The sequence below is a fragment of the Podarcis liolepis genome (genome assembly GCF_965112155.1).
Source record: "Podarcis liolepis genome assembly, chromosome: 13".
Taxonomy (NCBI): Eukaryota; Metazoa; Chordata; class Lepidosauria; order Squamata; family Lacertidae; genus Podarcis; species Podarcis liolepis.
Window position 1 is genome coordinate 33,609,666 of NC_139573.1, and position 12,998 is coordinate 33,622,663.

General features: G+C 45.5%; 2 protein-coding genes across 6 annotated transcripts in view; one reads left to right on the top strand and one right to left on the bottom strand.

Moving 5' to 3' along the window:
- LRRC46 (leucine rich repeat containing 46) lies at positions 1–7,075 on the top strand. 2 transcript variants are annotated; one of them, XM_083470184.1, is made up of 8 exons: positions 1–140; positions 1,978–2,056; positions 2,162–2,270; positions 2,537–2,583; positions 3,200–3,309; positions 3,970–4,090; positions 4,592–4,743; positions 6,059–7,075. In XM_083470184.1, the coding sequence occupies exons 1-8, from the start codon at positions 128–130 to the stop codon at positions 6,439–6,441; spliced, it is 1,014 nt and encodes a 337-aa protein (XP_083326310.1). In that variant the 5' UTR covers positions 1–127; the 3' UTR covers positions 6,442–7,075. The 2 variants fall into 2 exon arrangements, with proteins under 2 accessions (XP_083326310.1, XP_083326311.1); XM_083470185.1 differs by lacking the exon at positions 1–140 and adding an exon at positions 1,010–1,157 and having other exon boundaries at positions 1,964–2,056; positions 4,021–4,090.
- The window catches only part of SCRN2 (secernin 2), a 25,746-nt gene continuing 19,200 nt past the window's right edge, over positions 6,453–12,998 (bottom strand). For all 4 annotated transcript variants that reach the window (XM_083470004.1, XM_083470006.1, XM_083470003.1 and 1 more), the window contains 4 exons: positions 12,480–12,695; positions 10,159–10,324; positions 8,848–9,028; positions 6,453–7,939 (listed from right to left, as the gene is read on the bottom strand). In XM_083470004.1, the coding sequence (XP_083326130.1) occupies positions 7,778–7,939; positions 8,848–9,028; positions 10,159–10,324; positions 12,480–12,695 (725 nt within the window). In that variant the 3' untranslated portion in view covers positions 6,453–7,777. The remainder of the gene's footprint in view (positions 7,940–8,847; positions 9,029–10,158; positions 10,325–12,479; positions 12,696–12,998) is intronic.

The window sequence follows — 12,998 nt, forward strand, 5'->3', positions numbered from 1 at the left end:
GGTTCCCTTCTTCTCCGCCTCAAAGCACCACAAATTCCCAGGGTGCCTCACACTCAGCATAGATAGGCCTGTTGCATTGCTGGGAGTGGTGTGGTCAAGGTATCCCGGCTGGTGACCCTTTCCATCAATGATGTCAGGAGGTGAGTAATAGTGCCTGAAGGTGCCTTAACCCCTAAGTGGGGCTGGTTCTCTGTGTGTTATATGTACAGGTACATTTTGTTCTTTAGTCGTTTAGTCGTGTCTGGCTCTTTGTGACCCCATGGACCAGAGCACGCCAGTCACTCCTGTCTTCCACTGCCTCCCGCAGTTTGGTCAAACTCATGCTGGTAGCTTCGAGAACACTGTCCAACCATCTCGTCCTCTGGCGTCCCCTTCTCCTTGTGCCTTCCATCTTCCCCAACATCAGAGTCTTTTCCAGGGAGTCTTCTCTTCTCATGAAGTGGCCAAAGTATTGGAGCCTCAGCTTCAGGATCTGTCCTTCCAGTGAGCACTCAGGGCTGATTTCCTTAAGAAGGGAGAGGTTTGATCTTCCTGCAGTCCATGGGACTCTCAAGAGTCTCCTCCAGCACCATAATTCAAAAGCTTCAATTCTTTGGCGATCAGTCTTCTTTATGGTCCAGCTCTCACTTCCATACATCACTACTGGGGAAAACTACCGGTTATATGGACCTTTGTTGGCAAGGTGATGTCTCTGCTTTTTAAGATGCTGTCTAGGTTTGCCATCGCTTTTCTCCCAAGAAGCAGGCGTCTTTTAATTTCATGGCTGCTGTCACCACCTGCAGTGATCATAGAGCCTAAGAAAGTAAAATCTCTCACTGCCTTCATTTCTTCCCCTTCTATTTGCCAGGAGGTGATGGGACCAGTGGCCATGATCTTGGTTTTTTTCATGTTGAGCTTCACACCATATTTTGCTCTCTCCTCTTTCACCCTCATTTAGAGGTTTTTTAATTCCTCCTTACTTTCAACCATCAAAGTTGTGTCATCTGCATAACTGAGGTTGTTGATATTTCTTCCGGCAGTCTTCATTCTGGCTTAGGATTCATCCGGTCCAGCCTTTCACATGATGAATTCTACATAGACACCCACAACTATATCTGTGTAGGATTGGCTTTTGGGGAGGAGGAAGAGTTTGGATTTGATATGGAAACATTTCAACAGTGGAAACATTTGGAATTTTAAGAAAGCATCATGGGCGCCAGTCACAATATGGCTGCCATGGGAGCATGAGATAGCACAAAATGGCTGAGACAGGACTACCGAATGGTGGAGACATGTCAACCTACACCAACCACGGCTGCATTTGCTCAGAGAACAGGTCTTGCAACGTTCCTCTGTTCAGAGGAGAAAGGAAGATGGTTGTTCAGTCTTACCAACCAATGGAGGGGTGTGCTGATGTCAGTTTTTCTGGTTCTTTTTTTAAATGAGAATATGCAGGCATAACTAATCAATATTAAGTGTCGGAATATACACATATGCACTCAGTCTCTTCCTTAAAACCATATAAATGTAGTCAGAGTCTTGATGGATCACATCAAAGTCCACTTACGTAAGCTTCCTTAGCAGAAGCCCAGCAACCAGCAGGTGTCAGGTGATCCACCAAAAAAAGGACTAGTCCCAACACTGAACTGCAAATTATGTTCTGCCCATCCCTGCATAGCGTTGCCATGTGTCCTCTTTTTCCAGGACACGTCCTCTTTTCATGGGTAGAGTCGTCATAGCGAGCCATATTTAAATGTAGAAGTCGGCAGATGTGTTCCCTTTTTTGCTCTTCAAAATAGGGCAACCCTACAGCCTCATGAAGTCAATGAATAGGAATCAATTTGAGCCTTTAGAAGACAGGCTTATTTTTTTATTACTACCCTTGGTCTAATATGGCACTTCAAGTGAATTGTTAGCTAAACATCACCTGGCTTTGTGATCTAAAGGGAATTCCAGTGGTTTGCTTTCAGATAACTCACAGAAGTTATCTCCCCATAGGAGGAGTGAGTATGACGAAATCCCTCATTGCTCAGAGGAACCTGAACATTCCAGTGGAGAAAGAGTCCCCAGAGAGAATGTGAGTATCTTATGCATTGAGCTTTCATTCAGATGGTGATAATATTCAGGGCTGGAAGGAAAGGAGATGTGGGGCTGATTTCTGATAAACTTCTCTTCCTTTTAGATCCCAAGCCTTGGCTTCTCTTCATACCCTCAGGCTAGACAGAGAGAGAATTAGCTGCATCGCAAATCTGCAAGGTTTAGAGCAGGTCCACAGCCTCTACCTGCAACAGGTAAAATATATCACCACACTGTTCACTGCCATGGTACAACAACATTCTCTTGGAAAGATAGAGCCCTGTCAAAGCCTGGTCAGTTAGGGGAGAAGCATCCCAGGAGAAAGGTATCGGCCCAAGTTCAAGGACATTGTGAAAAAGTTTGGTTGTGTGTTGAAGCAGTACTGAACCCAGAACACAGGCAGAAAAAATTGCTTGTGTGTGCATTCCTGGGCTCCATTATTCAGAGGTTCTGAAGCTGATTCATGTTAATTTCATTTTAGAACCAAATAGAGAAAATTGAGAACTTGAGCTGCTTTCCAAACTTGACGTAAGTAAAATTACTTGTTTTCCCAACATTATACAGTGGAACCTCAGAAGCCAAACACCTGTAAACTTAAACGTTTTGGCTCCTGAACAATCGAAAACCAAAAGTGATTATTCCAGTTTTTGAATGATTTTCAGAAGCCCAACGTCTGGTTCAGCTTCCACATTCAATGCACATTTAAAGCACTTGGCTTCTCCAAAATGTGCATTAAATGTTCTTTAAGTGTATGACATGGACCTGCCCAGACAGGTAAGAGGTATTATTCACACCATAAAGAGAATATACGGTAGACTAAAGGCCTTCTCTCTGGTGTGCTGGATTTTGTTGTGGAGGGGTTATTTTTATGCTTCCATCATCAGGAGCAAAGGTACAGGGGGTTTTAATTGTGAGGAGCAGAAGTGCATTGTTAATTTTAAACCAATGCAGGGAATAAAGGAGAGTGAAGGGAAAAGAGGCTGGCTGCATCTGGCTTTGAGAGTTGCATCACAACTCTTTCCTGCTGTCCAGTGAGAAGTAAATGACGGTTTCAGTGTGCAGTTCCCCTTCTCTAGAAGGCAGAGTCATCTTTGGTCTCCTGGATCTCACCACCTCCTCCTATTGTGTTCTCACGCAACTGCAGTTTTCTGACACTAGCCGGGAACCGCATTAGCCAAGTGGAGAACCTCCAGAGTCTCCTGAAGCTGCAGTTTCTGGATCTCTCACAGAACCGCATTGAAACACTGGACACAGGTACAGCTTTTCCTACACTCGGCTTCACCACCTGCAATACTCTCTTGTGGACTATCAAGTCTCCTGGGATCCATTGTGGAAAACAACTCACCCATCGGTCTACTCTGATGGGTATTAAGACTAAATCAAACAGGCCGGCTGCCAATTTGACTAATAAAACACTGGGCTAGGAGTACTCTGTACATAAGTAATAAAACAAAACAAAACAAAACAAAACCCCTCTTGAAATCCAGTACCCGCCAACTCAAATTCTCTTGTGCAGGTGAATTTCCCACTGGGTTGACAAATCAGATCTGTTTGCCACCCTTATTTTAGCCTCAGAAGCTAGTACAGTGTTACTTTGGTTCTCAAACTTAATCCGTTCCAGAAGTCCACTCGACTCTCAGAACGTTCAGAAACCAAGGTGTGGCTTCCAATTGGCTGCAGGTGCTTCCTGAGCTCAAGCGGAAGCTGCGTTAGATGTTTGGCTTCTGAAAAGTGTTCAAAAGCCAAAATACTTACTTCTGGGTTTTTGGCGTTCGGGAGCCGATTTGCTCGTCAACTAAGCCGTTCGAGAACCAAGGTTTGACTGTACCAGAAAGGCAGCTGCCCCATGTAAAAAAAGGAGCTCACCCCCCATTTTTTGCTTCGTGTGCTAAACTTGAATAATCCTGTATCCAGTTTGCATTTATTCCCATCAGCTTCCCCGATTCTGCCTAACTTTCTGTACAGATGAGCTGCCCCGGAGCCTCGTGATCCTTGACCTTACAGGAAACGAATGCACTAAGGAGAACAGCTACAGGTAAAGCCAAGAATCGATCCATGCTCCTGCATAATATCCCACCCAATAGCTTTAGGCATGTGCATCATGCCCATGTAGAACCCACAGGTGAGGGATGAAGAGTGCAACCCCCCCATCCGGTTCCCTGTGTTGGCATACCTGCCCCATCTCTGGGACCTGCCAGCCTGTTGCCTGGGCATCCTGCAGGAATGGAGGTTTCCATGCACAGTACCATAGGAAAAAGTCAAGGGAAGGATCAGATTGGATGGGAGATGTGGGAAGTGGTGGCAGGGCTTTCGAAGCAACAACAGCATGGCTTCTAGCAGCTATTGGGGGGGCGGGGGGGCCTCTGTGTCCGATTCTTCATTCAAGTGCCAAAGAAACGGGTGCATCCAGGAAAGCTTGCCTCTTCTTTAGCAACTGTTCCCACCTCACTAGGGGGCTGCCATGGGCGTTGAAGATGGGAGTTGTTTTGTTTGACGCCCAGCTTGAGAACTCTTGCTTCCTTCTGGCCCTCCCAAGGGAGTGCGTGTTGGCAGCTCTGCCCCATCTGAAAGAACTGGATACGCAGGCTGTTCCCAGTCAGAAAGACACTGAAGAAGAGGAGGAGGGCAGTTCAGAAGACAGCGACGAGGATTGGTCTGATCTCGCTATACCTCTGAGCGTAGAAAAAGGTACCCCCAAAGTTTCCAGGCCAGGTTTTAGGTGTTAGGAACATCGGGGACCAAGGACCTTCTTTGCGTGGTGCCTCTTCCACGTGAGGTCTGGAGGGTGGCAACACGAGAACGGGCCTTTTCTTAGTTGGAAATAACTTGCAGATAACTAATTGGCTTAGGATTTTATATAAGTTAAGTGATGAATCAATTTGTATAATTTCAAAATGAAATGACTGTAAGATGTTAAAGCTAAAGGTAAATTTTATAAGAACTGTGATCTGGAAAACCGTTAAATGGATATGCATGGAAATTCAACCAAGGGGAAGCGAGGAAGTCACTTAATGTTAATAAGTATAATTTTTAAGAAGATTATGATTTGTGTTCGTTTGTCTTTGTGAAAATTAATTTTTTAAAAATGGGGAGGGGGAGAGAATGGGCCTTTTCCGCAGTGGCTCCCCGTTTGCGGAATGCTCTCCCCAGGGAAGCTTGCTTGGCACATTCATTACTGAACTTTAGGTACCAGGCGAAAATGTTCCTCTTTTCCCAGGCCTTTGGCTGTTTAATATTCTACAGCCTTTTAAATGTGTTTGTGGGAGGGAAGGGGGGAGGCTATTGTTTTGTTGGTTTCAACAAAATAAATGTTTTTATCTGGTGAATAAATAAAATGTTTTCATCTTGTGAACCGCCCTGAGATTTTTGGCGGACTGTATATAAATCTAATAAACAAGATGCTATGTGTAAGTTTATAAAGCAGTTTATTAACAGTCGTTACATTTATACACAATATTTCACTTCTCTCTGTTTTGGAGCTCTACGTAGCATTTCCAGAGGGTCTTCCCATTTATGGACTGACCAGACCCAGCACTCCATAGCTTCAGCAGAGCAGCTGCCTCATGTCCCTGGGATAATTAAGTGCAGAACATTTGAGTGACTCTCCAACTTCCTGCCTGAGCTGGTTCCAAGGCCAAAAGGGCTGTCGTTCCAGTGACGCACACTAGTCAAAAACTTGTGGGGTTCCACTAGTCATCCCTACATAAAGGAACACTCTATGCCCATTCCTAGAGGCAGCAGCTGCTGACACAGAGCTCCCCGCTCCTAAAGAGCAATTGTCTTCCGGATGATGCAGACTCCATGTCATTGCAAATAATTCATATTATTTTGGCCAAAAGTGCACACACTGTTGCCCTTAAAAAATAATCCCCTCGTAAGTCATAGATTCCCGCTGCACATTTGCCGAGAATGGACAGCAGGAAAAGGAATTGACGGGGAGGCGTTTATCTAGTGCCAGACACAGCGGGCCTGCTTTTTTACTTATATCCTCTTCATTTGGCAGACTTCTTTGCCGACCTCCATGAGGAGTTAAGAGCCCACTCAGCCCAGCGGAGGGAGGAGGAAGCGAGGGAATACGAAGACCACTTGGAGGAGCTGAGGCAGATGCAGAATCTGAGAGAGCTGGTGTTCAACACAACTGAAAGGCTGCCCTGGCCATTCGGTGTACCGGAAATAATATCCGCAGCCCCAGAGGGGAGTGTGCTCCAAAGTGAATATCACCACCACCCTCCTTCCAACCTTTCGAAAACGGCAAACCCAACACCCAAAAAGGAGCCAAGAGCCTCAAAGGGGAAGGCTGTCGGCTCAAGTCCAACTCAGCTGAAAGCTTCAAAGGGAGAGGGGTCTGGTGTAACGAAAACCACAAGCAAAGGTATAAAGAAATGATTAGTGCATCGTTTTGCTTTTCGTTTATAATTTCTGCTTTATTCTGTCAAACAAATACAATACTTCCTTGAATCTAATCAGCAGATGGGTCGTTATCCATCTTTTAAGCGTGGAGGGTCATGGCAAGGAGGCAGAAAACTGACAAAGGCCCTCTGCTGAAACCTTTAGGCAGTACTTCCTCTAAGTGAAGGGTGCAAGCAGCGAAGCCAGCTGCAGGGTTACTCAGGCCAGTGGGGTTTGCTCCTTCCTCAGGACATGCAGAAAGGCTTTTTTGTGCCTGTTGAAATTCTGACCTACTTGATGAAAACCGGTTTACCTGTGAAAACTATTCCTGGGAAGTATAGAGTTATGAGGCAGCTCAGAATTCCTTGTTAGGAGTTTGGAGCTGCCTAAAACTTGGCGAGGAAACAAAATAACGTTGCAGGTCTGAAACCTTGCATTTGCCTTTTAAAGGCAATTTGCGTCATCTCCCCAGAGTATTTGTGCTACGTGCAGGTTCAGATTAATCATAGATTTGCACCATCAAACCTCTGAAAGGTTTGGGACGGGATATTTGTTTAGAAGGCAGCTCCATCCCAAATCATCTCAGCAACTGAGAACAGTGGTAAGGCTGAGGATACAGAGCTTGGAAAAATAATAATCAGGATTGCAGCATCTGCAATAGAAGAGAGGAATATACATCTCACAGGTTACTCTGTACTGCTGTGTCTACAATAATACACCGGTAGCATTTGCTGGAATCTCGGGTCGTTTTAAGAAAAAAAAATGTTTGGGATATCTCAGACAGATGTTAAAATTCGGAGGACTGTTTCTCTGTTTTTAGAAGGGAAAAAAAACCAGCCCTTCTCCCAGATTATTTTTCTCGGTCCCTCCAAACCAAAAATGCAGTGACAAAACTAAAATGGAGACCCATCTATCTTGCAGACTGAGATCTACCTAATGCGTCCCCAACAGCTCAGGCCAAACAATTCCAAATGTCTTATCTCGCTCTACTTCATTGCTTCTGACAGTAGCCAGTTGGAGGTTCCAGAAGTGCACTAAAGTGCTACCCCCTTCCCTTGTTCGTCTGTAGCCTTTAAGACGCAGAGGCTGCTCCACATTTCAGAACCACCAGCCTTCACGAACTTTTCAAAGCCACAACCATGCCCATGGTCTTCACTCTTGCAGCAACAATGAATTCTGAAGGCTGCCTATGCCAACTCCACAATTTTAAGGTTTTGTTTTTTTAAAGGTGCAGCATTGTCATTTCATATCATTCAAGGAGGGTTTTGTTTCATACATGGAACTCTCAGTGGTCTCGGGAACGAACCTCAATCGCTCTGCCCTGATAGGGATCTTACTGTTTATATAACTTGATTTCTGTGACCACACAGTCATAGAAGAGGTCAGCCAGCTCCTGGGGTTTCAGAGTGAAGGAGCCCGCCAGCAGGTTCTTCATGGCCTCCAGGGCTTGCCGCTGAAATTTCCGCATAATCTCTTGGAGTCTCTGGCGCTCATGCTGGGGGGGGGGGGAGAGAAAGAACGGGGCATTAATTATGGGGACCTTAGGGTGTTGCCATAACTCATTTGTCACCCATCCCTGGCATGGCAGATGCCGCCCCTCAATACCCATGGTTGACGTCATGGGGGGGGGGGAGGCGGACTTGGAAGCCAATTCGTTCACCCACAAGGTTTCATGAAAAGCTGGGGTAATGCATTTAGGGCTACAACTGGGTGGGACCACATCCCGAGTCAGGGCTGCTCAAACCCTGGCTGGGTGGTAAAGAGAAGGGAAGACAAAGAGCAACAAGAAATGGAGAACAGCAGGTGGAAAGTGTTTAGAGGCGTTCTGTAGAAAGGACTTTATGATCTGAAAGCAGAGATGATGTACAGTCGTACCTCGGAAGTCAAACGGAATCCGTTCCAGAAGTCCGTTCGACTTCCAAAACATTCAGAATCCAAAGCGCAGCTTCCGATTGGCCTGCAGGAAGCTCCAGCAGCCAATCAGAAGCCAGGGAAGCCCCCCATCAGACATTCAGGTTCCAAAGAACGTTCGCAAACTGGAACAGTCACTTCCGGGTTTGTGGCTTTTGGGATTCAAGGTACAACTGTGATGTACTTTTGTAACCCAAAATCTTTAATAAAAACAACGAGAAAGCAAGTGATTGGAGACAGAAAGGTGGACGGAAAGAGAGAGCTATAAATAAGGCAGCCAACGAGCCAAGTTCAGAGAACATGGAAAGTAGGACCAAGTCAGTTTGGGAAATATCAGGTGACAAGGAGCTGGGCTAGAGGAAAGAGTTCAGAATGAGAACATAGGGGAAAAGGCAAGAGATTAGTGGAGTTGTAGTCCGACAGCATCCAGAGGCGGTACAAGTCCCCCAGCCCCGATCTACAGTAACTGCAAGTGGTTCTTCAGGGCTTCACCTCATTGCGGTCCATGGTGTCCAGGACGAACTGGTGTTCTCTGTAGAGATTGTGCCGTCGGTCCACCCGTCTCTGAAACCTGGGCGTCTCCCTGACGGGGTCTTTGTCGCCAAAGGTCGGCGATTGCACTTGGTGAAAGAAAGTGACGTTGGGAACGAAGATGAAGGGTTTGAAGATCGACCTGCCGAGCAGGAGAGAGGAGAGGATTTGGACAATGTACCCGACACTCTTAATCAAACGGTTCCCCTAAAACACGGAACATATGAACATGACAACATGATTTAAAATAAATGAATAAAAACAATTAAAACAAGAATGCAATGTGTTGCTTTTCTGAAGCTCAAAAGTGGTGACCACCAACGTGGACAAATTTTAAAATACGGTTAGACAATGTCATGCAGGATTAGGTTGCCAGTGGCTACTAGTCAGGACGGCTGCATGCAAACCTCTGTTTTAGAGGCAGCATGGTTGCTGATTCACAGTTGCTGGGGAGCCCCTGATGCAGAGGGTTATCGCACTCATGTCCCGAGAAGAGTCTGCACTGATTTACTGCCATTTTACTTAATTTGAGATGGAAAGATTTTTGAATACAGTCGTACCTCGGAAGTCAAACAGAATCCGTTCCCACAGTCCGTTCGACTTCTGAAACGTTCGGCTTCTAAAGCGCAGTTTCTGAATAGCTGCAGGAAGCTCCTGCAGCCAATCGGAAGCCATGGAAGCCCCATCGGATGTTCAGCTCCCAAAAGAATGTTCGAAAACTGGAAAATACTTCCGGTTTTCAATCATTTGGGAGCCAGAACGTTCAACTCCCAAGGTGTTCGGGAGCCAAGGTACAACTGTACTCCTTTTATTCATCATTTAATTTCAGTATCACCTGTCCTATACCTTTGTTAGGGGGCAAAAAAACAGCTTTCTGGGGGAAAAACATATTTCGGAAAGTCCTGCAGAAAAGGGAACTTATTAAATGAAGCATAAAATACTGACAGGATGAACTTTCACACAACCATATCATTATAAGTATTTCAAGGCTGGTGGGAGAAAACAATGTTTTACAAGAAAGATAATTTCAGATTATGTCATACTTATCCCGTTCCATAGATTATGTATTGGTTGGAGACTGGTCTTCAGTAACTGTAAAAGGCGCATTTATTTTGTTCACATAAAACTCTTTCCCATTCCAATAAATTACTGGGGAATAAGGAACTCACCTGAAATAACAATTCCAATAGCTGTTTGGGTTGGCCAGCAGGGCTCTTCTTAACTTGGCAGGTGCACTCACCAATTTTAAGGAAGCAGGAGCTTTCGGCTTACCTGGAAGGGTCTGGCGTGGCCGTGAAGAAGTGGATGCAAGGCAGGTGGGGATCCTGCGGCAGGACGGACACCATGCTTCCCGTGGTGCAGAAACCTTCCGAATCGACGCAGATCCCGCTGGCCTTGTCACTCAAGATGGTCATAATGGTCTCTGCGGTGATCTGCCCTACACATCAGTAAAGAGGAAGATGGGAAACTGTACCGATACCAGAAGAAGAGGGCAAACTAGTCAAGGTGTCAGAATTCACAAATACTCGAAGGAGGCTTGCTCTACTACAGAGCTAAGGCAAGGGGACAGATTTGGGAAACCGTCAAGTGTGGTGAAGTGGGAGGCAGGCGGACCAACTGGGCACAATCCACTGGGGAACTCTCCCACATGAGCCCTGTTGGAAAATGGTCACCCATTTGGATTTTCTGAATCGGGCGCCAAAATGTCATGGGCCGGGCCTTATTACTTATGTAAGAGTCACTTCCTCTTGACTAATTTCTGCCCCACCCAAACTGACATGCAGAAGGACTAGGTGAGGTCCCTGTTAAGGGCAAAGGGAAGCATTCTGCATGTGCTCATAAGCACTCTCTCTGCATCAGATGATAGGTGGGTCCCCCACACCCAAATGCAATGCCTAACCACCACACCAAACAGAATGGGCAGAAATGTGAGAACTAGGAGTCTCAAGGTAACCAATCTCGCAATCGGGTGTCAGCATTAGAGAGAGATCTACTCATTACTACCACATAGATCTTCCGGCCTACATCTAAAACCACATCTTTAAATAGATCTGTTACGTAGCATTTGGTTTGCAGTCCCATAATGTAAGTTCTCTGGGTCCCCTTGAGTGATGCTTGCTAGGCAACCAGGAAGATGTTGGCATTTCCAGCTGCCCCCCCAGTGGGGTCACATGACCAGCTGGGCCGAGTTTTTGACTATCTGAACCAACATTAAGCGGCTCTATGGGACACGCTTCCCCCCACAAAACAAAGCCAATAATAATAATAAAAGCTTTCTGGGAGATGAGAAATAATGAAATGAAATAAATGCTTAAAATAACCTTTGTTAAGAAACCAGAAGCATTTTTATTAGGAATTACAGGTACCGATATACCAAAGGAGCAGAAAAGACTCTTCATGTATGGAACAACAACCGCTCAGATGTTATTGGCCCAGAGTTGGAAAGAAGACAAAGTCCCTACCTGAGAGGAGTGGCAAACCAAGCTGATGGACTATGCCAAAATGGCAAAACTGACTGGAAAACTCAGAAACCAAGAGGATAAAAACTTTATAAAAGAACGGGGGAAACTTACGTTATTTAGGAGACCACTGTAAACAGATGGAAACATTAGCATGATTTCAATTTCACTTGTAGCGTAACAATTACCATGGATTGATATAAAACAGGCATCCCCAACCTTCGGCCCTCCAGACATTTTGGACTACAATTCCCATCATCCCTGACCACTAGTCCTGTTAGCTAGGGATCATGGGAGTTGTAGGCCAAAAACATCTGGAGGGCCGAAGGTTGAAGAATATGTAGTATTAAATGTTTAAAATTGGGCCCCATGGAGGGGGTGGGAGTTCCGAAATTCAGAGGAAACTCTGTATATGGATATATACAGTGGTACCGGGGGTTAAGAACTTACCGTATTTTTCGCTCTATAACACGCACCAGACCATAACACGCACATAGTTTTTAAGAGGAGGAAAACAAGAAAAAAATTATTCTAAACGAAATAGTGGATATATGATTTTTGTGGTTCATGCTGTGGCCACAGACATGTGATCTGACAGTGAGTTTGGAGTAGCCCAGTGCAAAAATCTTGAGGATCTATGTGGATCCATGCTTTGTAACCACGGAGGAGGGAAGGAAGAGGAACCATGGATCCTCTGCTCACGACTGCACCAGATCCCCCCTGCCACCCGCAGGCATTCGCTCCATAACACGCACAGACATTTCCCCTTACTTTCTAGGAGGAAAAAAGTGAGTGTTATGGTGCAAAAAATACGGTAATTCGTTCCTGAGGTCCGTTCTTAACCTGAAACTGTTCTTAACCTGAGGTACCACTTTAGCCAATGGAGCCTCCCATTGCCGCGCGATTTCTGTTCTCATCCTGAAGCAAAGTTCTTAACTTGAGGTACTATTTCTGGGTTAGCGAAGTCTGTAACCTGAAGCGTATGTAACTTGAAGCGTCTGTAACCCGAGGTACCACTGTATTTGGATTCTTTTATATAACCTTGCATTTGTAAAATCAAATAAAAATCATTTCAAACCAAAACAAAAAACAAGCTTCCAAAACCCTACACCTCTACGTATTTTGGATACACACCTGAATGTTGGTGCAGCAGCTGCTGGCCAGCACAATAGCGAGCTTTGGCCGCCTCCATGCGCACAGGCTGGTGGGTGAGAGAGAACACCTCCAGGAAGCTGAACGCCCCTTGGCCACTCCACCATCCCTGCTCCCGGGCATGTTGCCTGAGGCCCACATGCTCAGAGGTAATGTCGGTACCAATGCTCAGCTGGTTGGAAATGTTCCGGGCACCTTCTGCAGGGTGGGAGGAGAGACAAGGAGATCCTGCTCAACCAGTGGGAAGTTTGAAAAGGGCTTAGCTGATCTGGAATACAATTCCATAATACATCTCAACAGCCCAAGGTTTTTTATCTATTTCATTTATATACTTCCTTTTTCCTCGAAGGAGATCTGAGGTCCTAGTCTAATGTTCTAATAATAATTTATTATTTATACCCCACCCATCTGGCTGGGTTTCCCCAGCCACTCTGGGCGGCTCCCAAAGGAATATTAAAAACACAATAAAACATGAAACATTAAAAACTTCCCTAAACAGGA

Excerpts from the sequence above, each read along its gene's own strand:
- LRRC46 (XM_083470184.1), top strand. Across the intron at positions 2,271-2,536 it reads ACAGCCTCTACCTGCAACAG|AACCAAATAGAGAAAATTGA; the intron begins GTAAAATATATC and ends ATTTCATTTTAG. Across the intron at positions 2,584-3,199 it reads AGCTGCTTTCCAAACTTGAC|TTTTCTGACACTAGCCGGGA; the intron begins GTAAGTAAAATT and ends ACGCAACTGCAG.